This window comes from Gadus chalcogrammus, chromosome 4 (genome assembly GCF_026213295.1).
Source record: "Gadus chalcogrammus isolate NIFS_2021 chromosome 4, NIFS_Gcha_1.0, whole genome shotgun sequence".
NCBI lineage: Eukaryota > Metazoa > Chordata > Actinopteri > Gadiformes > Gadidae > Gadus > Gadus chalcogrammus.
The window spans coordinates 29,556,196-29,581,600 of record NC_079415.1 but is presented as its reverse complement, the minus strand read 5'-3'; the positions used below and the strand labels follow the sequence as shown (position 1 = coordinate 29,581,600).

The 25,405-nt window shown below is 42.0% G+C and overlaps 1 protein-coding gene and 1 long non-coding RNA gene across 3 annotated transcripts in view; both read left to right on the top strand.

The window, feature by feature from the left end:
- LOC130380353 (uncharacterized) overlaps positions 1-18,602 on the top strand; it is a 48,225-nt gene extending 29,623 nt beyond the window's left edge. The window contains exons 4-9 of one of the 2 annotated variants that reach the window (XM_056587526.1): positions 3,761-4,021; positions 5,448-5,552; positions 5,646-5,732; positions 6,009-6,077; positions 6,314-6,343; positions 18,269-18,602. In XM_056587526.1, the coding sequence (XP_056443501.1) occupies positions 3,761-4,021; positions 5,448-5,552; positions 5,646-5,732; positions 6,009-6,077; positions 6,314-6,343; positions 18,269-18,303 (587 nt within the window). In that variant the 3' untranslated portion in view covers positions 18,304-18,602. Of the gene's footprint in view, positions 1-3,760; positions 4,022-5,447; positions 5,553-5,645; positions 5,733-6,008; positions 6,078-6,313; positions 6,344-7,201; positions 10,576-18,268 lie in introns of those variants that run through there. The other variant, XM_056587525.1, reaches the window with a different exon arrangement.
- On the top strand, positions 11,733-14,045 carry LOC130380362 (uncharacterized). The gene is made up of 4 exons (XR_008895290.1): positions 11,733-11,769; positions 12,585-12,699; positions 13,129-13,174; positions 13,959-14,045. It is a non-coding gene; the product is annotated as an uncharacterized LOC130380362 (long non-coding RNA).
- Positions 18,603-25,405: the final 6,803 nt, after the last annotated feature.

Sequence of the window (25,405 nt, the reverse complement as noted above, 5' to 3'; positions counted from 1 at the left end):
ACACAACATAACATAGCATACCGGTCATACCCTTACAAAGGTTGGCCAAGTCTGTGTGGATTTTCTAAAATGAATCTCCCCTTTTGTAGAAACTATTTTATAGTCGCAGGCAGTGTCGGTTTTCTTGGCAAAAACTAACAAGCAAGACGATATATATAAACAACTCTGACTCCAGCAAGCGTTGCCAATTGAGCAGCGAAATATACACATACTAGGGATAGTGGTTTGGTAACACGTGGTTACGTGGGTGTGGTGTTCTGTCTGCGTGTTGCAGTAACGTGATGTGGAGGCTATGGAGAGATACAGTTTGGATCATTCGTTTCAGACTTGACATTCTCTGCATATAAATTGCAACCTTTCTCTTTCAGGTTGTGCTGGCCTTACTCTTTATGGAGAGGTCGGAGGGACGGTCGTATTTCAATGCAACTCAACTCGGGGGGACGTACAATCTCTTTACTTACAAGGAGGCAAAGATTTTAGAAAGGTTATAAGTGCATATCATAAGACGAAGAACCTCACTGGGCCCAGTCGACCTGACACCTACTTGAACCATGTGGATAAAACGGTAACCTTTCGGAATCTAACCGTCTCAGACAAAGGGACATACAAATGCATCATAAGCCATGGGGACCCCGGTGGAATTACTGAAGACACTACAACAACTCTCATCCTAATTGGTAGGCCTCCGTTCACTCATTCCCACTCTCAACAAGAACATTGGTAACAAAAATAGATCATACCTATTACATTAAACCACTCCAATCTGTTTGTTCTGAAATGCATAAATGTGGGCAGATCAACTCTTAAATGTAGGTATTGTATATTTTATGTAAAGCATGTAACTTTTTCCAGTGTTTCTATAAAACGTGAAGTTTATTTTCAGACCTGGATTCATTTCAGATTTGGCCTCTGGAACTAGGCAGAGGGCGAACACATGTCAGGCTGACAATTTAAATTTGCTTCCCTCGAGTTTTCTACAGGCATTAGATTATTGTGTTTATTTTTACGCTTTTATTAAACAAACTCTTTTTTATGAAAGTCAAACATGAAGAAATAGGGGATAAGGATGTCCTTTGCATGCAGTTTGAGTACCTCACATCAGAATTGATAGAACAATGGTAGGTTTCTAACTCTGACTCTAGCTCCTCCAGCTGCCAGGGGATTTCTGCGGACTCCCACCACTGGAAGGATTGGGTTTGCGATGATTGGAATCTCCATATTGAACTTTACAATGTGCATAATATAGGGCTGTGGGGCACAACTCCTCACAGCTAAACTGTACTTGCTGTTAAAGTACTATGAACCATTCTTGGTCGGACCCCTCACCTAAGACCACTTTGCCTTGGGAGACCCTACCAGGAGCACTATGCTCCAGACAGCACAGCCCTCAGGTTCATAGGGGCACACAAACCTCTCCACCACGATAAGGTGATGGTTCCCAGAACCATGTAAACTATATTAATTATAAATTCCAAAACTTTCCTCCTTGAAGGGAACTCCGTTGCATTCGGTAATCGACTTGTATCGCATTCCGGTAAACACGGACCTACCGGTAATGCACAGACTGGTGTAAAAAAGAATGGTTTATTAAACTCTTAGTTCGCTAACTACGCTGTTGGCTCTTTGTTTTATGCGTCGGGACCCTAGTCATTCTACTTCAGAGATTTGTTGTTATTCTGAGCAATATTAGTGGTTAAGAAATGCTGATTTGGAAGCGTTCGCCGCCCCAAGCCAAAGCACTATTAGCCAAAAATTCTCAACGGCTTATTTTACCTGGTTTCACACGGAAATAGACCCTGGGCCCTATTTTAACGGTCTGAAACGCAAGTGGGAAGCGCAAAGCGCAAGTAGCTTTGTGGGCGGTTCTACGGCGCTATCGCTATTTTACAGGCGGATAAATGACGCTTGCGCCGCGGCGCAAGTGTCAAAAGGGTTGGTCTGAAGCAGCCTAATTACCCGTAGGTGTGGTTTGGGCGTAACGTGCAACAAACCAATGAGAGTGCCAGCTCCCATCCCCTTTAAGAGCCATGAGCGCATTTGAATCGGACGAGTTGATATTTTGACAGCGCGTCTGCAGTCTCCGAGAATTTCCTACTGCAAATGGCTTAGTTTATTGCCAAATAGCCTAATATGGCATAATTCACACATGGAATATACTGAGTCCTCAAATACATTTCGGCAAAGAAAACGTATGATAGGCTATAACATATGATATGCGGTAACTGTGGTTCTATTTAATGATATACGCAATACATTATAAACATTGTTTCTTATCAGTATTGTATGCTATCCTAATATGCATGTGTCCCCGCGGTAATATAGGCCTACATTGCCATTGATTGTATTATGCGTTACGTTTTTAGTTTGCCCAAGTGGAGGAGTTCAAGTACCTCGGGGTCTTGTTCGCGAGTGAGGGAACTATGGAGCGTGAGATTGGCCGGAGAATCGGAGCAGCGGGGGCGGTATTGCGTTCGCTTTACCGTTGTTACGAAAAGAGAGCTGAGCCGCAAGGCAAAGCTCTCGATCTACCGGTCGATCTTCGTTCCTATCCTCACCTATGGTCATGAGGGTTGGGTGATGACCGAAAGGACGAGATAGGGATAGGGTGAGAAGCTCAGCCATCCGTGAGGAACTCGGATTAGAGCCGCTGCTCCTTTACTTAGAAAGGAGTCAGCTGAGGTGGTTCGGGCATCTGGTAAGGATAAGAAATACCATGCAAATTAAATTTAAATGAAGTGAAATTTCGAGGTTGGAAACTGGGCGCCTTACAGAGCACACACGCGCGCCCGCATTCATTCATTATTTTTAACACTCACTCGCGGTAAAACAATGTTTTTCACGATCAAATAGGCCTACTCATCAATCCTAAAAGTTATGCGCATGTAGGCCTACACGATGTCTGTGTCAAGAAAATATGTGTTTGCTGTACGGTGTTTGCAGATGCATTGATTTAAAAGTACAACTTATTACCGCTGCATCAGCTGTTGTTTCCCAAATAATTTACCAAGAATTTGCGGCTAGGTAGATGAGAGAAGCAAAGTGTATGCGCGAGGTGCACAAGCAATCCGTATGCATCGCATGCGCATGTATGCATCCGCCCTTAAAATAGCGTCTGAACAACGCGCCACTGACTTTAAACCAGGTATTTCCTGGTCAGTAGCGCAATGGTATTCAGAGACGGCAAAATACCGTTTGCGCCAGAACACACCTCCTCCTTCCGCCGAACCGCCCCTTGCGGCGCATGATCAATCCCTAATTTACCGGCGAGTGGCGCTGGTGGGAAAAGAACGCTTTGCGCCAGTTGTAAACTAGCAACGACACATGCGCCAGTGACTAAGTCACTTGCGCCGGATGCAAGATAGGGCCCCCTGGGTTAGATTTCGCCGGTCAAACAATGTAAGGAAACATGAAGTAGCCTAAAGAAATTGGTAAAACTAATGGCCTTAGGCATTAGGGTAATAAAACAAATCGGCCCATATCTTACGGCAGGATTGAATTGGCGAAAGTTAACCTAACCTTTACCATTGGTTCGCATATAGGCTAATATATAAAAATGACAGGGTTCTAGACTGCAGACAGACAGACATATTTAAGCACTGGCAAGAAAATGATCACCTACGCAATACATTTTCTTTTTTGAATTTAAATGAAAAATTTTAAAAACAAAAAAATATTTTGTTTTTAAAATGGTCTGGGGGGTAGAAGATACACAGCAGATGGAAACCTCATCTCTGTTCTTGTGTTCTTTTCACCCGACCAGAGCCCCCTCCGACGCCCAGTATAGAGACCCAGCCGCTGTGTAACGTCACTTGTACTTTGAAGTGTACCGCGGACACCACAGATCTGGGACCGGTCTCCTACGAATGGAAGAAAGACGAAGGAGAGTGGACCAAGGGTGACAAGCTGAAGAATATCAGCAGTTCTGATACCCCTGAGAAGTTCTTCTGCAGGCTGAAGACCCGTGTGAGGACCAGCAACACCAGCCTGCCCATGGAAAATCCACTCTATAAACCAGTACCAGGTATGTCACCGCTGAAGGGTCGTATGAAGGTAATTTTGTTGCAAAGGCTTTAATTTGTAGAATAGTATTTGGGAAGTTGTAAGTTTGCTCTCAATTTGTATTTTGAAATGTAGAATTGGATAACAAATCCACACACACGTGTCAGACTGTGGCATCTGCGCACCTTGACCTTTGCAAAAAATAGGATAGGATTGGATCGGATAGGTTTTGTGAATTTGTTTCTTAATAGTGTAGGCATTGTGTACGCAATGTCTAGCAAACATTATCACTTTTCCAATAGGTTACTTAAACAGGCAGTTTCTTTTTCTCTGTTAGGCCGAACCCTAGCCTGTTCACCTCAAACATCCAAACTCTCAGTATAATAAAAAAATGAGAGCCAAATCTTAGGCTTGACTTAACATTAGGGTTGCCGCGGTATACGGTATTACCGGTGCTACCGGTCTTGAGGCCAACACCGATTCCTCGTTGTTGCACACCGGCAACACCAATTTTTATTTTATTTTTTTCAGTAATAAAAAACAAATTCAGTAAAAATGAATAATATAATTGTAATTAAGAAAATTAAAATGTGTAGAATAGGCCACAGTTCTGCTCTGTGCGGGAGAATTATCGCGCCGAGAATTTACGTGCTTCCTTACGAGACCGGTAACGATAGCAACGCCGGTAAACAAACCCCGCAGACGCAACAAGATTTATAGAGGTGCAGGTAAAAGACATCAGGAATTCTTTCATACCTTCATACCAAAGATGACACAACATAACATAGCATACCGGTCATACCCTTACAAAGGTTGGCCATGTCTGTGTGGATTTTCTAAAATGAACCTCCCCTTTTGTAGAAACTATTTTATAGTCGCAGGCAGTGTCGGTTTTCTTGGCAAAAACTAACAAGCAAGACAATATATATAAACAACTCTGACTCCAGCAAGCATTGCCAAATGAGCAGCTAAATATACACATACTAGGGATAGTTGTTTGGTAACATGTGGTTACGTGGGTGTGGTGTTCTGTCTGCGTGTTGCAGTAACGTGATGTGGAGGCTATGGGGGAGAATGCCTGTAGAGTTTTCTACAGGCATTAAGGCTGTATCCAACAATTGTGTTTTAATTGTATGCTTTTATTAAACATTACACCCAGAACTGCTGTAAAATATTTTTTATGGAAGTCAAACATGAAGAAATAGGGGATAAGGCTATCCTTTGCGTGCAGGTTGAGTACCTCACACATTGCATTGATAGAACAATGGGACATTTCTAACTCTGATTCTATTTCATTTTTCTGACCGCCAGAGGTAGTGCTTTAGCCCCGGAATGACTTACTGTGCGTCAACCCACCAAAAGTGAAGTGAAGATTTGCCTGCTCGTTTGCGCAAGTTATCTCCAGGTATCTTCTGTAATGACCTTCTCTTGTTTTCTCTCTTCTCTAGCAACACCCGATGCAGTCACACTAGAGCGCCACAACCCTCAGAGCACTGGTGACGTCTCCAATGCCTCTGGTGACGTCTCCAATGCCTCTGGTGACGTCTCCAATGGTGCATTTCCAAACAACAAATAGTATTTGTAATGATATAGGCTGCTATTTCACTAACTTACGTTCATTCTGGTGCCAATGTGTTTTTTTCAAGATCTACTCTACCTTCTCCTTTTAATCGTACCAGTCCTGGTGTGTGTGGGGGGATTTGCTTGTTGGAAGAAATGCAAAGGAAATCCACGTAAGTGCACACAAGATCGTTGAGCAAACAAATTAAATTAAAAAACGCCAGTCTACTAAAAGTTGTTGACATTTTTCTTCTGGCTATGCAGGATTTTTAGCTAGATCGTTACGAATTTCAATACTCACTCATGACTAAAAACTAAAGGGATTCAGCCAGCTTGTCACAAGCTAGCTGAATCCCTTTAGTTTAAAAAGTCGCCTGTTGGCGATGTTCAGTTCATCCCAGGGCCTCTGTTTAACATGGGCTTTTGTTCATTCCGTTGTTTCTCCTCAGTTTCTAACGAGCAACGACCCCAATCAGCCCCACAAGCCGATCCAGTATCAGCAAGCGAAGAAGTCGCAGGTGAGTCACTGTGGTTACCAAGAAAAAAATTAAATGCTTGAAAGATGACTGATTATAAACTGTAGACAAAAGGTAAGTATTGTTGAAATATCGTTGTACCGTTGCCAAAATGTAATATTTTTCTGCATAAATGTATTCTTTCATTAAAGAGGGCACAGCAGAGGTGACCCTGCCGTAAGCCTTCTAACAGTAATCCACTTAAGATGTTATTTATGCCCTTCCATGTTTGTTTCCAGAACGTGAGATTTTCGTGCCTCAGCCGCCCGGTGAGTCTCTGGGGTCATGACATTCGAAACAATCAAGAACAGTAAAGAAAGCAATTCAACTACTAACTATACTATTGTTTAAATATTTTTTCTCTACGTAATAGAGCATGTTTCTTGCTATCCATCAGGAAAAAAGCCCATCACAAACCATAGCTCACATACTGCGCTGTAATAGCGAGCCAAAAACCATGGCAACACGCACAAACAAGCTGTAGCCACTCAAACCAGGCTGAGGGCCGAGTGGATCTATAGGTAGCTGGCACAGAACCCACCCACGACCCAAATGGGCCGTCCATACATAAATAAGATCACTAAACAAGACAAGACTTGCTAATAGGGGCTAGGCCTGAGTTAATATACCTCATTGATAATGCTTTTCTAAATGCATCTGGCGAAAGCGCCTTTTTCAGGTCTTAAACATGCTATGATGCGTATAGTGGCCTAACTAGGCCACTCTACGCATCAAGTTCAAAGTGCCAATATAAGCCGTTTCAAAACAATCATTTACTGATATCACAGGTGAGGGTGTCTAATTCAGATGTATGATGGACGGATCTACTACTAGTTTCCTAGTAACCAGAGAGAAAAACCATTAAGATGAATGAATGACACGCACAGGTGCTTTTTGAACCGACCCTGGATTGCATATTTTCATCGCATGATTCGATTGCCTTCTTCAATAAATAGTTTTACTATCATACCTCATTCATCCTCCCGAGTCGTACCGTAACTGAAGAACGCCTCTGCTACAACGGCGAGCTGAAACTTGCTAGAACAAGATCCAAATTTGGAAAAAAACTAACTAAAAAGTACTATGGCTTTGGGTGTGAATTGCATGTGTTTTTGTTTCTTTCACAGTTGCTGAGGATTTGGAGATGAAAACGTTGAATAATACAAATTCAAATGAAAACATGTAAGTAGTCACCCAGAGTGGCCTCTACATTGTTGCCGTCTGCGCATCTACTAGGCCGCCTCTGAATGTCCAACACCTGGAACACGTTGATGGGACTACAGACCACTCCATGTTGCTCTCAACAAGAGCAATGAGGTCGCTGCACTCACCGGATCATTTGTCAATATTCCAACAAAGATCAGACACATGGATGTCTGCTGCAACACACGCCCGGCTGAAAGTGGACAATGACTTCCTGTTTTCCACACAGGTTGATGAAATTAGCCTTTGATGCAACGTAGGGGATGTTTTAGATTTTTTTAAGAATTTATTTAACTTGCTGTTTTTGATTGTTTTGTTGCACTGGGACAAACTGATCAAGTGGAGCTATCTAGCCTACTCATCTTCTGTGGGGCTAACGCCACTGCATTGAAATAACGTATCTGGATTTCTTGCCCCTGAATTTAACTCAATTTCCAATAAATCATTTTCAGCTTTATTTTTCAATGTTAAAGAAACAGTCTTCCCTGGCGCTGTTTCGGTGGCTTCTCTGATAAAAAGCTACAGTCAGTGTTTAATGGCGTTGATTTACCTTTGAGCATTTCCTATTATAGGCTACTGTGTAAAATGCTGTTTAGAATTAATGTTTATATCAAGAAAGAAAGAACCAGCGAGTGACGCTTTTATTCCTGCTCTCCTTGCTTCTAGCTTCTAGGATCGTGGGGATTTTTGACACTTATTACAAGATGAACCTTAAAATATGACTTAGGCAAATATGCTATGGGGCTAACAACATAAAAAAACTTGTTTCTGTACCTTTTGCTTGATCTGGTCTGTATGTTGTTGTTCCCTGCGCCCATATTTAGTACTCTGTAAGACTTGCCTATTTACAAAAATAGCCAGGAAACCACACCGTAACCACACCGCAAACTACAGGCATGTTTATGTAATGAGCTCCATCCGGCTCATCTGGGTCAATATGGGCCGTCTATGGACTGAATGGATGCGAGGTGACTGTGAGATTCACACATAATAATAATTAACAAAATAAGCATGAGCAACTTTGTTGTAATTTTATAACTTTACTGTACACATAACAGTGTGTGCCGATAAGTCAATGGGCTATGTTTTTTTTTTTTTGTTATTTAAAAAGGTATGGTCAGTCTGTAAATAGTTTTGTAATTGATTAGTTGGGTATGTTGACCCTGGTTAAAGTCCAGTTTATAGCTGTTTTTTATTGTGTGGTATATTTGCACTCCAAACTCTGTAAAACCAGTAAAGCTACCTCGTTGGGGTCTCATGGTTTAAGCCCAAAATATTTAACTGATATGCTTCCATAACATAAGCCTTCTAGACCACTAAGATACTAAGAGACCAATCTGTTAATTATCCCCAGAGTAAACACGAAACATGGGAAAGCAGGATTTAGTTACTATGCAACAAATAGCTGGAATACATTTCCTGAGGATTTAAGATTTGCCCCAACTCTGAGCACCTTTAAAATAAGACTGAAGACTTTTGTTTGCTTTAGCTTTCTGCTAAACCTTAAATACATTGCACTTTCTAAAAAGCTTTTTTAACTTTGCCTTTATTTTCTATTTTAATACTAAAATGCCTTTTTAACTTTCTATTTTACTCATTTCTTTGCATGTTTTCTTTTACGTATCTATTATATTATTTTATTGTGTGACAATGTTTATATGTGAAGTACTTTGAGTCTGCCTTGTGTATGAAAAGTGCTGTACAAATAAAGTTGCCTTGCCTTATGGCAGGGAACATTGCTTCAGTGAATAAACATAACGTCAATAAAACTTTGATAGCCTATATTAACCTATTAACCTTGAATCGATTTCTGCATGAGTAATTTTCCCCGGAAAAGGGGGTGATAAGAAACAAAACTCCCATGTTCCGACACTACTTCAAGAGGTCGACAAACTAGGTGTATTGTGATTGTCTTGATTGAGGGGCTCCTGTCGGCAGAAGTTACATTTACCATTCAGTTCCTTAGAAAATATTCTAATAAAATGTAAGTAATTAAACCTTTACTATGTAACTTAGTGCCTTAACAATATTAATATCAATATACAGTATCTGAACAAGTAAATTCATCCACTTTTGTGACAGTACGTTATCTTAACCATGTCTATCTGAAGAAGCTCCCTCCGTCACCATAGGACAAGATGGTCCTAAAAATAGAAGCCATCCTGCCGGCTGTTGGCTCTTGTGCGCTAAAACGAAGACACATAACAGAACGCCTTGTAGGAGCCAATGTTTCAAACACGAACTGCGATCCTATGCTACATGTCTTTCCCTCCCTTTCAACCCGTGATCTTTTAAACGGTTTGGGATCAGAGGCTCCGGAACTGGTGGGTCCAAATTGTGCAACCACGCAAAAAATATAATCTATACATTTGTCCTTGTCATGGCGTGGCAGTGGTGGTTGCAGCATGACCTAGACCTATTCACAACATTGTAGCTTTGAATTACAAGTCTGCTCTTGCCTCTTGGTCATGATGTCACGTGCACCAGCCAATCGGAAGCTTCGGCCGCAGGGTAAAAAAAAAATAATAATCTAGACAAACTATACATCATGCAAGGTGAGACTCCACTGATTCAAACAGTCCCAACCACTCTAACCTGACCAGAAGCACACTTCAACACCCTGGCAGATGCCTGCTGCAGTTCTTCTGCCAATACGACTCAAACCTTTGAACCCATTGCAGGGAAGAGATGCCCTGATTGGTCTGAAATGAGACAACAGCAATCAACTTGGAACAGATATTATCACAGAGGATGCTATTTTTCATTGTTGATAAGAAACGTGATGTGACTTATAAGCCATGATCTACAGTTTTACATTTACAGACTAAATAGCTCCGTACAATTTATACATCAATGAAGGAACCTCATCCCTTGGCTACTCGATCCTGACGATGAGCCCATTTTGGAAGTACCTTCTGACACAGTCTATAATAGTTCACACGCTGGAGTGATTGTAGCAGACCAGACCAGACAAGCGTCAGGATTCCCAGCGACCACAGCCTCCAATCCACTTCCTCATGACCTTCAGTCTTAGGGGTCAAACCCAGGCACACTTCCTTTATTTGAGATGAGCTCAGGATGCAACACTGCAAAGCCTCGGTAATACCCCGTCGTGGCAATTTCTTCAAGGGATATTACGTCTCTAGGACAGATGAGACATCTAAATGCAAAAAAGCCCATAAAAGTTGCAGACAATTCAGAATACAGTTAGACAGAGCTATTTAAACAGCTTCACACCCTCCCCACAACAACAGATGTAAATAATCAAATCAGATAATGTTTACCCAATTCATGTTGACTCAAGTAAAAGAATGCATAAGGTGATGCCTTCAACCTTGTGACCGGTTTACCCCAAGCACAAACGTTAACATTTAGATGACACTGAGGAAGTTAGGGTGGCTAGACCAGGGGTTTTCAAAGTGTGAGAGAGTGAGCCCCCCCTCAGAGAAAAAAATTCAGCTGAGCCCCCCCCCCCCAATTTTTTTTTCTAAATACCTGTGTTTTGAAAGCTATTTTAATTATTTTACACATTTCAAACATCTCCGATCATAATTTTAAAACATTTGGAAAATATTTTTGAAACATTTGAAACAAATTTTTTAACATTTTTTTAAACATATTTCTGAAACATTACAACATCTTTTTGCGTTTTTAAACAACACAATTTAACAACTTTATCAAAGCAAGTTTTAGCTTAACCTTTTTTAAATACATTTGAACATCTTAATCTGTGTAAACTGCCAGTTTACAGATTCATTCAGGGTCCCCGACTCTGAATTTTCAGAGTCGAATCAGATCTGCCTTTTCAGTCCAGAGATTCGGCGGGGTTTGTTTACCGGCGTTGCTATGGTGACCTAAATTATTATAAGCAACTGAAAATGACGCCGGTTTGAAACTAAAACTGTGATTCTGAAAAAAGTATAAATGCTATCAAAATTCCGTTTCGATAGTATTGAAGATATAAGTGTGTAGATTTGTTTAATGGTTTGAACGATGGTAAACGGTTGAAAAAGGAATGAGTTACGATGTCTAGAAGTAGGTGTCAGAATGGGCTGACGTCTTCACTGAAAACAGCTGAAAACGAAGCGGCATGAAACTAAAACTGTGATTCTGAAGACATTTTAAATGATATCGAAATTCTGTTTAGATATTATTGAAGATACAAGTGTGTAGATTTGTTAAATGGTTTGCACGAAGATAAACGGTTGAAAATTGATTTAGTTATGTTACTTCTACAGTTGAAGTACGACTTTTTTTTTTTTTCTCACGTCGCGCCCCCCCTGAAGAACTCTGGCGCCCCCCAGGGGGGGCGCGCCCCACAGTTTGAAAACCACTGGGCTAGACAATACAGTAAACAGAAAAAACTGCTCAAGGTAATCCCACCCCCCCCGCCCCCTGATTACAACACAGGCCCTCCCATCCCCGTCTATAGTGTGAATGAATAAGGAAGTGTGATCTCATTCAAACACTTTACAGACTGAGCATCAAACCGGTAAGTCCAAAAATAATTTGTATTTACCTTTGCTCCTGGGTGGATGTATTCAAACTTTTTTTTTAAACTTTTGATTCAAGTGTGGAGTATAAGACTTGCATTTCATATAGTTCCCACTTTCAGCTTTACATACGAGTTTTCAAGGCAGAGCTGTTCTAAGATGATACTTGAGTCCAAAGCAAAATATGCTGGATTAGTTCCTCCTTGAGAGGAAGCTCAAGGCCCCCGCAAACAAGTTCCTTCCTTTTGCAGGCATTGTGCACAAATACTTTTTATAATATGTTGGTTATAGTACGCATAGTGTGTGGAATGTAAAAAGGTTTGGAGCAGAATAAATAAATAACTATTCAAAGCATTCACCATGGCCGAGCAGTAGCGTCACCAAGGAATTATGATCGCGGGAGCCACGGGGCTGCTAGATTGTTTATGAATATGCATATAAGTCAGTCCAATGTCTTCACATTATTATATTAATCTCACCAAGTGCCTCAACGGATCCTGGGAGGGTCGGCGGCACCGACATCGAGGCATTCGTGGTTGTGGGCAATATGATGTGCGTTTCCTGTGTGTGTGTGTGTGTGTGTGTGTGTGTGTGTGTGTGTGTGTGTGTGTGTGTGTGTGTGTGTGTGTGTGTGTGTGTGTGTGTGTGTGTGTGTGTGTGTGTGTGTGTGTGTGTGTGTGTGTGTGTGTGTGTGTGTGTGTGTGTGTGTGTTTAAATATGTGTGTTTTGCCAAGTCACGCATTGCTTGTGAGAGGATGTGTTGGGAGGGGTCGTGTCTAACAAAACCAATATCAGGTGTCTCTTCTTTTTTCAGAAAGATTGAGGAGACTAAATAAACTCCTGTAGCCACACCCCTGTGCACATACACAGGTGTGTGCGGCACCATTACGATCAAAACATTAACACCAGTCTATGGAGAACATCTAAGGGTGAGCAGAACGGTGATGTAGAACAGGGGTGCCCAACCAGTCGATCGCGGTCTACCAGTAGATCGCCGACAAATCCCAAGTCGATCGCGAGGGGTGAAGAAAAAAACCACTCCTAAACGTTGGCATGGCTGAGGGGAAACAAGCTAAGACCTACCATTTTCACCCTGAGTGGGAGGAAGATTATTGATTATCGTTGAGAAGGTGCCGTGCGGGAATGAAACCCCCACTGAAGTCCGTAGGTTCACGATACAACCCCCCAAATCTTGGTCAAACCCCCCAGATCTTGGTCAAAAAAGGTTGGGCACCCCTGATGTAGAAGCTCATTATGGACTTATATGGCCAAAAGTGTTTGATATTTGCTCCACTTGCTAAATTTGCTATTGCATGTTTAAGAATTAAGATTAACTTCTGTAATGTCATCTTTCCCAGATGAAGATGTTATTTATATTGCTGGCATTTCCCTCCTTTATCAAAGGTAACACATTTTTTAATATTTAAGAGTTCATATAGCCGTAATAATTGTAATAATTTGAGCTGTTACTCTCATAGCCTAATATCATGATTGAATCAATGACAATTGGTTGCAAACAACAAAACTTAAATTGGTTAACGACCGCCCACACATGTGCCCATGCTTCCACGAGGGATTCATAACAGACGAAAAAAATCGACCGGACCGCAGCCTTTTTAAGCAATTTAAACCCCTCAGAAAAGTTAATTTAAGAGCGAGTGAACCCAAAAACGCTCCCACCATATTCATTCCTCTCTGCTGAACGCAGGTGGAGATCTTCTCGTGGCGTCAGACTACTTTTTCTAGTCTACCTTCAAAACACTACCTGTAGTTCCTCATTCTGCAACATGATGCAACAACAAGACATCAGGCGATCTTTCAAAATAAAAGATGACACTACAATACCTAGGCTATATAAAAGACGTCCATCTCAAATTGATTTTCCAAAATGAACCTCCCCTCTGGCATAATCTCTTTCAGAGTCGCAGGCAGTGTCGGTTTTCTTGGCAAAAACTAACAAGCAAGACAATATATATAAAAAGGCTGACTATAGCAAGCGTCCAAATGAGCGGCTGAATATATACGTACTAGAGCTAGTTGTTTGGTAACACGTGGTTACGTGGGTGTGGTGTTCTGTCTGCGTGTTGCAGTAACGTGATGTGGAGGCTATGGGGAGATACAGTTTGGATAATTAGTTTCAGACTTGACATTCTCTCTCTCTATATAAATTGCAACCTTTCTCTTTCAGGTTGTACTGGCCTTACTCTTTATGGAGAGGTCGGAGGGACGGTCGTATTTCAATGCAACTCAACTCGGAAGGATGTACAATCTCTTTACTTTCAAGGAGGCACAAATTTTAGAAAGGTTATAATTGGATATCATAAGACGAAGAACCTCACTGGGCCCAGTCGACCTGACACCTACTTGAATCATGAGGATAAAACTGTAACCTTTGGGAATCTAACCGTCTCAGACAAAGGGACATACAAATGCATCATAAGCCATGGGGACCCCGGTGGAATTACTGAAGACACTACAATAACTCTCATCATAACTGGTAGGCCTCCGTTCACTCATTCCCACTCTCAACAAGAACATTGGTAACAAAAATAGATCATACCTATTACATTCAACCACTCCAATACGTTTGTTTTCAAATGAATAAATGTGGGCACATCAACCCTTAAATGGTAGGTATTTTATATTTTATGTAAAGCATGTAACTCTCTCCAGTGTTTCTATGAACCATGAAGGTTATTTTCAGTCCTGGATTCATTTCAGATTTGACCTCTGGAACTAGGCAGAGGGTTAACACATGTCAGGCTGACAATTTAAATTAGTTTCAATAGAGTTTTCTACAGGCATTAAGGCTGTATCCAACAATTGTATTTTATTTTAAACATTTAAAAAATATTAAACATTATACACCGAACTGCTGTAAAATCATTTTCATGAAAGTCAAACATGAAGAAATAGGGGATAAGGATATCCTTCGCGTGCAGGTTGAGTACCTCACACCAGAATTTATAGAACAATGGAACATTTCTAACTCTGATTCTATTTCATTTTTCTGACTGCCGGAGGTAGTGCTTTAGCCCCTGAATGACTCACTGTGCGTCAACACACCAAAAGTGAAGAGAAGATTTGCCCTCGTGTTTGCGCGAGTTATCTCCTGGTATCTTCTGTAATGACCTTCTCTCGTTTTCCCTCTTCTCTAGCAACACCCGATGCAGTCACAATAGAGCACCACAACCCTGAGAGCGCTGGTGACGTCTCCAATGCCTCGCTTACATGTACGGCCATCGCCGTCTATCCAGTCAGCAACATATCATGGAACTTTTCTGGTGACCTTGAGCCTCAATGGAAGAACATCGTTAAGCAGGATAAGAATTCTTCGCTGTTCAACATCTCTAGTACTGCGTTCTTCAACTGTTCAGACAGATCATCACGACTCATCAGATGCTCTTTGGGGGGCGTTTCCTCTGACGAGAAGATGGTCTGTCAACATCCCAAAGGTGAATGTCAATTAGGGACACAGGCAGATAGGGATTATAGCGGTCGACTAGTTTTCTCGAAGTTGGTGGGGGTAAAGAAAGTACCTGACTGTTTGTCATGTCTTTCAGTCATTTGAGAACATTGAATATAAACTGAAGTGTCCGTCATGTCAAGCAGAGCATTCCCAAACAACAAATAGTAATTGCAAAGATAGATTTTCTTTTTTGAATTTAAATGAAAAAGTTGGGGGCACAAATGCTGCTAGCGGGAAATGTTGTAGTGAGCCGTGAAAGTTGTTAAAAAAATATTTTGTTTTTAAAATGGTCTGGGGGGTAGAAGATACACAGCAGATGGAAGACCTCATCTCTGTTCTTGTGTTCTTTTCACCCGACCAGAGCCCAACATCATAGACTTAACATTCTCATTGGGTATTCTCCTGTCCCCTTTGGCTCTAACTTGAGAAGTCTTGATTATATTAGCCTTCCTCTACCTGACTATGAATGCCAACCTCTGTCTTGATTTTATTGATCCATTTTAATTTGCCAATTGGGACGGTCAGTTGGGACAGTCGGTTAGGAACCAGCGAAATCATCCATCTGCGTGTGTTGTTTCATACCCCTCAGGTTGAGACAAATTATTAACATTGTGTGTGTTAGCAAGCTGATGCCATGATGGTACCTTTTATGTTTATTTCCATTTCCTCTCCTTGCAGATGTTGGGATGATTATCGGAATAATTATTGCCATATTATGCATTTTTGCTCCAATTGCAGTAATGGCTCTGGTGAAGTGTTGTAAGTATCCATTCAATCACCGTTTTCTCTCTTTTTACTCTCACTAGCTCTAGGTCTCATTCAATTTATAGATATATCCTAGATCTATATCGTACGTATATGTATATTGTGGCAGACTGCAGGGAGGAGTGAGGGGAGTGGTAGGTCTAGCAACCTGCTGGCTCCACCCCAAAGCCGTTACATGGACTTCCTCCCTTTAACGAGGCAAGCCTGGGGATCGTTAAGCAGGGGTGCTTGGGCTCAAGAGGGCGAGTAAAGAGACACGGGAGGCGAGGAAGGCTAGGGCTAGCAAAGGACAGGCAGATTGTGCCTGTCAGGCTAGAAGTGTGGTGCGGCCTAAAAGGGAAAGAGATAGGTTGAAAGTGTTGGACTGTATCCTAGAAGAGGTGGATGACCCTTTTCCCACCCTGGTTTGGTTTACTAGGTAAATAAACCATTCTGCATTGGAACTGCTCTCTGTGTCATTTTATCTATTCAACTTGGTGGCGTGAAAACCCCACACCCACAGGCCCGCTACAATATATATATAAACATACTGATAAAAACATAGCAAATATAGAATAACTACATGGAGGGATGGCATTGGCTGTTCAATGGATAGACTTAGAATATTTGACCATGAAAGGTTTCACAAACTGGAATACTAGTGTCCCCAATGTTGACCTAGCCTTTATTCCTGATCCAGGTCCGAGCAATCCACTTTCTATGTTAATCCTCGGGAATGATTTTCTGAGGACACGCATATGTGAGTATTCTTTTGGCCAAATGCCCCCCCATATACTTATCTGAGCTATGGAAGATCATTTGTGACTTGCATTTACTTTAAATTACCTCATTCTGCAGTGGTGTTTCAAAGCCAAATTCCAAATTGTCTTTTTTTATGATTCAGCATATGTAGGCCTACAGTATGTGATATATAGACTAGAGCACCCCCAACTGTACAGCATCAGACTGGTGTTAAGCTACACAAACCGGCTGAATCCCTTTTAGTTTAAAAAGTCGCCTATTGGCGATGTTCAGTTCATCCCTGGGCCTCTGTTTAACATGGGCTTTTGTTCATTCCGTTGTTTCTCCTCAGTCTGTAACCAGCAACGACCCCAATCAGCCCCACAAGCCGATCCAGTATCAGCAAGCGAAGAAGTCCCAGGTGAGTCACTGTGGTTACCAAGAAAAAAATTAAATGCTTGAAAGATGACTGATTATAAACTGTAGACAAAAGGTAAGTATTGTTGAAATATCGTTCTACCGTTGCCAAAATGTAATATTTTTCTGCATAAATGTATTCTTTCATTAAAGAGGGCACAGCAGAGGTGACCCGGCCGTAAGCCTTCTAACAGTAATCCACTTAATTTATTTATGCCCTTCCATGTTTGTTTCCAGAACGTGAGAGTTCTCGTGCCTCAGCCGCCCGGTGAGTCTCTGGGGTCATGACATTCGAAACAATCAAGAACAGTAAAGAAAGCAATTCAACTACTAACTATACTATTGTTTAAATATTTTTTCTCTACGTAATAGAGCATGTTTCTTGCTATCCATCGGGAAAAAAGCCCATCACAAACCATAGCTCACATACTGCGCTGTAATAGCGAGCCAAAAACCATGGCAACACGCACAAACAAGCTGTAGCCACTCAAACCAGGCTGAGGGCCGAGTGGATCTATAGGTAGCTGGCACAGAACCCACCCACGACCCAAATGGGCCGTCCATACATAAATAAGATCACTAAACAAGACAAGACTTGCTAATAGAGGCTAGGCCTGAATTAATATACCTCATTGATAATGCTTTTCTAAATGCATCTGGCGAAAGCGCCTTTTTCAGGTCTAAAACATGCTATGTGGACACAGGCCCCCTAACTAGGCCACTATACGCATCAAGTTCAAATTGCCAATATAATCCGTTTCAAAACAATCATTTACTGATATCCCAGGTGAGGGTGTCTAATTCAGATGTATGTTGGACGGATCTACTACTAGTTTCCTAGTAACCAGAGAGAAAAAACCATCAAGATGAATGAATGACACGCACAGGTGCTTTTTGAACCGACCCTGGATTGAATATTTTCATCGCATGATTCGATTGCCTTCTTCAATAAATAGTTTTACTATCATACCTCATTCATCCTCCCGAGTCGTACCGTAACTGAAGAACGCCTCTGCTACAACGGCGAGCTGAAAGTTACTAGAACAAGATCCAAATTTGGAAATAAACTAACTAAAAAGTACTATGGCTTTGGGTGTGAATTGCATGTGTTTTTGTTTCCTTCACAGTTGCTGAGGATTTGGAGATGGAAAACGTTGAATAATACAAATTCAAATGAAAACATGTAAGTAGTCACCCAGAGTGGCCTCTACATTGTTGCCGTCTGCGCATCTACTAGGCCGCCTCTGAATGTCCAACACCTGGAACACGTTGATGGGACTACAGACCACTCCATGTTGCTCTCAACAAGAGCAATGAGGTCGCTGCACTCACCGGATCATTTGTCAATATTCCAACAAAGATCAGACACATGGATGTCTGCTGCAACACACGCGTGGCTGAAAGTGGACAATGACTTCCTGTTTTCCACACAGGTTGATGGAATTAGCCTTTGATGCAACAGTAGGGGATGTTTTAGATTTTTTTAAGTATTTATTTAGCTTGCTGTTTTTGATTGTTTTGTTGTCACTGGGACAAACTGATCAAGTGGAGCTATCTAGCCTACTCATCTTCTGTGGGGCTAACGCCACTGCATTGAAATAACGTATCTGGATTTCTTGCCCCTGAATTTAACTCTTACAATTTCCAATAAATCATTTTCAGCTTTATTTTTCAATGTTAAAGAAACAGTCTTCCCTGGCGCTGTTTCGGTGGCTTCTCTCATAAAAAGCTACAGTCAGTGTTTAATGGCGTTGATTTACCTTTGAGCATTTCCTATTATAGGCTACTGTGTAAAATGCTGTTCAGAATTAATATTTATATCAAGAAAGAAAGAACCAGCGAGTGACGCTCTTATTCCTGCTCTCCTTGCTTCTAGTTTCTAGGATCGTGGGGATTTTTGACACTTATTACAAGATTAACCTTAAAATATGACTTAGGCAAATATGCTATGGGGCCAACAACATAAAAAAACTTGGTTCTGTACCTTTTGCTTGATCTGGTCTGTATGTTGTTGTTCCCTGCGCCCATATTTAGTACTCTGTAAGACTTGCCTATTTGCAAAAATAGCCAGGAAACCACACCGTAACCACACCGCAAACTACAGGCAGGTTTATGTAATGAGCTCCATCCGGCTCATCTGGGTCAATATGGGCCGTCTATGGACTGAATGGATGCGAGGTGACTGTGAGATTCACACATACTAATAATTAATTAAATATGCATGTTGAACGTTGTTGTAATTGTATAACTTTACTGTACACATAACGGTGTGTGCCGATAAGTCAATGGGCTAAGTTTTTTTTTCTTTCTATTTTACTAATTTCTTTGCATATGTTTTCTTTTACGTATCTATTATTTTATTTTATTGTATGACAATGTTTATATGTGAAGCACTTTGAGTATGCCTTGTGTATGAAAAGTGCTATATATATAAAGTTGCCTTGCCTTGCCTTATAGCAGGGAACATTGCTTCAGTGAATAAACATAACGTCAATAAAACTTTGATAGCCTACATTAACTCGTCCTTAAATCGATTGCTGCATGAGTAATTTTCCCCGGAAATGGGGGTGATAAGAAACAAAACTCCCATGTACCGACACTACTTGTATACATCCGACTTCCAGCATAACTCTGGGCTCTGCCATGTGCAGAAATACTCAGACGACACTGCGATAGTTGGTTGTATCAAGGATGGAAGGGAGGGGGAGTACAGGAGCCTGGTTCAGGACTTCGTGAGGTGGTGCAGGTCCAACCATCTGCAGCTGAACTCCTCCAAGACCAAGGAGATGGTGGTGGACTTCAGAACGAAGAAACCACATCTCCAACCCGTGTCCATCGAGGGGGTCGATGTGGAGGTGGTCAGGACCTATAAATATCTGGGGCTGCAGCTGGACGACAAGCTGGACTGGACAGCAAATATGGAAGCTTTACACAGGAAAGGGCAGAGCCGTCTGTACTTCCTGAGAAGGCTGGGGTCCTTCAACATCTGCAAAAAACGACTGCAGATGTTTTACCAGTCTGTGGTGGCCAGCGTGCTCTTTTATGCTGTGGTTTGCTGGGGAGGAAGCAGCAGGAGGAGAGACGCTGGTCGAATGGACAGACTGGTGAGGAGTGCTGGCTCAGCAGTGGGCACAGAGCTGGACTCTCTGGTGACAGTGGCAGAGAGAAGGACCCTGGACAAACTGCTGTCCATCCTGGACAACACCCACCACCCTCTGCACGACACCTTCACCAGGCAGAGGAGTGTTTTCAGTGGCCGACTGCTGTCCCAGTCCAGCTCCACTAATAGACTAAAAAACTCTTTCGTCCCCCTGGCCATCAGACTGTACAACAGCTCCCAGTAAAGGCAGGGAGGACAATAGATAACAACAATGGACATTTTATTTATTTATTTATTTATATCTGTATTTTTGCACATCCATCTACACTGTTTTTATGTATGTTTTCGGCTGCTACTGGATACTTGAATTTCCCCCGGGATTAATAAAGTATATATCTATCTATCTATCTATCTACTTCAAGAGGATGACAAACTGGGTATATTGTGATTGTCTTGATTGAGGGGCCCCTAGCGACAGAAGTTACATTTACTATTCAGTTCCTTAGAAAATATTCTAATAGAATGTAAGTTATTAAACCTTTACTATGTAACTTCGTGCCTTAACAATATTAATATCAATATACAATATCTGAAAAAGTAAATTCATCCACTTTTGTGACGGTACGTTATCTTAACCATGTCTATCTGAAGTAGCTCCCTCCGTCATTATAGGACAAGATGGTCCTAAAAATAGAAGCCATCCCGCCGGCTGTTGGCTCTTAGCGCTAGTGTGCTAAAACGAAGACACATAACAGAACGCCTTGTAGGAGGCGTTCAGTTTCAAACACGAACTGCGATCCTCTGCTACATGTCTTTCCCTCCCGTTTGGCATCAGAGGCGCCAGAACTGGTGGGTCAAAATTGTGCAACCACACAAAAAACATAATATATACATTTGTCCTTGTCATGGCGTGGCAGTGGTGGTTGCAGCATGACCTAGACCTATTCACAACATTGTAGCTTTAAATTACAAGTCTGCTCTTGCCTCTTGGTCATGATGTCACGTGCACCAGCCAATCGGAAGCTTCGGCCGCAGGGTAGGCTACAAACCAGAAAAAGTAGAGGCCACGTGAGAGCAGCTCTCTGACCAAGCACCACTTTTACCTTGCAAATCGCTGTGCACTGCTGCTTTACCTTCATCTGTATTTGTTCCTAAAAGAAATCTAGACAAACTATACATCATGAAAGGTGAGACTCCACTGATTCAAACAGTCCCAACCACTCTAACCTGACCGGAAGCACACTTCAACACCCTGGCAGATGCCTGCTGCAGTTCTTCTGCCAATACGACTCAAACCTTTGAACCCATTGCAGGGAAGAGATGCCCTGATTGGTCTGAAATGAGACAACAGCAGTCAACTCGGAACAGATATTATCACAGAGGACGCTATTTTTCATTGTTGATAAGAAACATGATGTGACTTATAAACCATGATCTACAGTTTTACATTTACAGACTAAATAGCTCCGTACAATTTATACATCTATGATGGAACCTCATCCCTTGGCTACTCGATGCTGACGATGAGCCCATTTTGGAAGTCTGACACAGCGTATAATAGTTCACACTCTGGAGTGAAGCGTCAGGATTCCCAGCGACCACAGCCTCCTATCCACTTCCTCATGACCTTCAGTCTTAGGGTCAAACCCAGGCACACTTCCTTTATTTGAGATGAGCTCAGGATGCAACATGACAAGGCCTCTGTAATACCTTGGCAATTTATTTTCTTTGAGGGATATTACTTCTCTGGGACGGATGAGAATTCTTCTTCTAAACTTAAAAATGCAAAAAAGCACCAAATAGTTCTAGACAATTAACCTATTTTAATGAATGCTTACACTAGACTCCTCTCTAGCAGAATGAGTCCAGAATACAGTTAGACAGGGCTATTTAAACAGATTCACACCCTCCCCACAATGCAGATGTAAATAATCAAATCAGATAATGTTTGAAGACATGACCCAAGTAAAAGAATGCATAAGGGGATGCCTCCAACCTTGAGAGCGGTTTACCCCAAGCACAAAGGTTAACCTTTAGATGACACTGAGGAAGGTAGGGTGGCTATACAACCCAGGCCCTCCGATCCCCGTCTATAGTGAAGAATGAGGAAGAGTGTTCCCATTCAAACACTTCCCAGACTGAAGGGTACATCAAACCAGTACGTCCAAGAATAATTGGCCTTCATGCATTTGCTCCTGGTTGGATTTATGCAACCATTTTTTTTTTACGTTTTATTCAGTCGTGGACTTGCATTTCATATAGTTCCCACTTTGAGCTTTATGAGTTTTCAAGTGAGAGCTGTCATAAGATGATACCTGAGTCCAAAGAGAAATACATCTACAAGGCGGGTTTGTTGTTCCATTGGCCCCTGGGAGCGGAACAAATACTTTTTATATTATGTTGCTGTGTGTGTGGAATGTAAAAAGGTTTGGAGCAATAAATAATAAATAACTATTCCTAGCCTTCACCATGGTCAAGCAGTAGCGTTGCCAAAGAATTAGGATTTCGGGAGTTACGGGGATGCTAGATTGTTTATAGCAGGTGCTAATACATTTTGACTTGGTTGTGGGCAATATGATGTTTGTTTCGTGTGTGAGTGAGTGAGTGAGTGAGTGAGTGAGTGAGTGAGTGAGTGAGTGAGTGAGTGAGTGAGTGAGTGAGTGAGTGAGTGAGTGAGTGAGTGAGTGAGAGAGAGAGAGAGAGAGAGTATTTGTGTATGCGTGTTTATGTGTATATACTGTGTCCCTTATGCTTTGCCAGCACACATCTGTACCATGTCAATATCATTTTTTTGATGTTTTTTTCGATAATTGCATCAGTGGGTTGCATACGCGTTCATTTAAGTGCATGCTGCCTCAAAAAGTGTGCATTTAGGCTGCATGCACACACACGCACACATATATCCTGTCCTTGAAGTGGTTGTTGAAGGGGTTCATTTTCTCACATTTTTCTTCATCCATGACTTCAGTAAGATGTGTGTGTATGTGTGTGTGTGTCATTTCTAGTACACACGCTGAAATAGATCCGTTCCAATGGTACTTATAAATATAATTTAAGGAATGTGTAAGTGAATGTGTATGTTTGTGTGTGTGCGCCTTCCTTATAACACACATATCTGTTTCATAGCGGCCTGGTCGATGGTGTGTTCTCCGCTGTACTGCTGTGTGGGGGACATCAGTACACGAGTAATTAAGATATACTCGGCTAAACCTACTCCATCGGGTGAAATTGAAACCATGGAGAAAGAGAGAGAGAGAGAGAGAGAGAGAGAGAGAGAGAGAGAGAGAGAGAGAGAGAGAGAGAGAGAGAGAGAGAGAGAGAGAGAGAGAGAGAGAGAGAGAGAGAGAGAGAGAGAGAGAGAGAGAGAGAGAGAGAGGTGTGTTTCAATAAAGTCAACTCTAAGGGTGGTACGTGCCCCCCTTCCCCCCGCTGTTGCCAAGTCACGTATTATTTGCGAGAGGATGTAGACAGAGGAGTGACAGACAGCCAGTAACATCATGTGAAAAAAGATTGAGGAGACTAAATAAACCCCTGTAGCCACACCCCTGTGCATGTACACACTCACACAATGTATATGAAAACACCAGACTATTGAGAACATCTGATGGTGAGCAGAACGGTGATGTAGAAGCTCATTACGGAGTTATATGGCTAAAAGTAAAGGCTCATATTTCGGGTTATCTCGGACATGGTTGAGAAGAATTGGGGGAAAGGAACTTTGTCCTTGACCCTCTGAAGTCCATGAACCGCGACTTGGAGGAGAAAGGGATTGTACCCCGGGAGCGGAGCTGCCGTACTGCCGCCGAGCTCCCCGCGGCGGAGCTGCCGGACTGCTTCCGAGATCCCCCTCAACGGACCTGCCAGCTTCGGCGGCAGTTCAGCTCCCGGAGTTCACCCGCCGGAGCAGCCGGAAAGCTTTGTCGTTAGTTTATGCATATCTCACTCAAAATATCATGTACCTGCAGATTTTTTGAGGGAAGTTTGTATGTGTGTGGGAGCACCAGAGACACAAAACAACACCCCAAATCCCAGGAAAAGCGTTATTTTCATAATATGTCCCCTTTAAGCATTGGGGGACCATGAGCTCAGTCCCCTGCAGACATGTCCTCCAACACACACACAACACTGGAGTCTCCATTCACCTCTTCATCAGTTTGTGGTGGGAGGATAGTACTAGTGGCCGGCGGCAACTTTTGACGCGAGGCATGCTGATTAGACCGGATATAGTATTTGGTTTAAAACAACCACTATAACCTAATATGGTGATGTTTAATAACGGAGTTGGTGTGTCGGTCGAAGCGTTGTTTGCTGGTGCGTGACTAAAAGGCTGAGATTCTAATGGGCTTTGTTGCGCTTTGTTGTGCTTTGTCACGCGGTTAAAAAGCTGTGGCGAATTCAGTTTTAATTCAGTGTGGCATGGTTTGACTCGGCGTGGGCCAAAAGTGTCAATGGAGGAGGGGAGCAGAACAGCCCAGTCACTGTCAGCGCTCACAGCTCACAGCATTCAACCAGAAGGACGCGTTGAGGTGACGATTACTACCCAATCACAGCACATTACGCCCTAACGTGCTGTCATTGGGTAGTTATCTACGGGTCTCTACGACTACAGGAGCAGGCAGCCTGTCCACGCGCAATGCTCGCACTCACACACTTGCGTGTGTTTATGGTAACGTGTGCATTAACATAACTATCAAAACCTTAACATGGACATGCACTATGGAGCACAGGTAATGGTGAGCAGTTTGGTGATGTTGAAGCTCATTGCAAAATGTGTTTGAAATGTTTGTTTGAAATTTGGTACAATAGATTTAGCTACTTGACCAAATGTGTAATTGCATGTTGAATCATTTGGATACACTTTTGTAACGTAAGATCTTCCATAGGGTTAGCCTAGCAGGTTTCACATATTTATGATTTATTTTCAAAGCAAATGTATTTTGTCATATTGATATAATTACAATTTACAATATTATGCATAGAGTACATCATTACAACATTTTCAAAGTTAAGGGCTCTGATATCAGTATCTACTATGATAAGCTTGTATAACCTGATTTAAAACAGAAGTGGGAAAAGCAAATTACGTCAATGTTTTGAATGATAAGCAAATGAGGGGTAGAGACCCCCACCTGGAAACTCATTGGCCACTTCTTGCTCCTTTTAT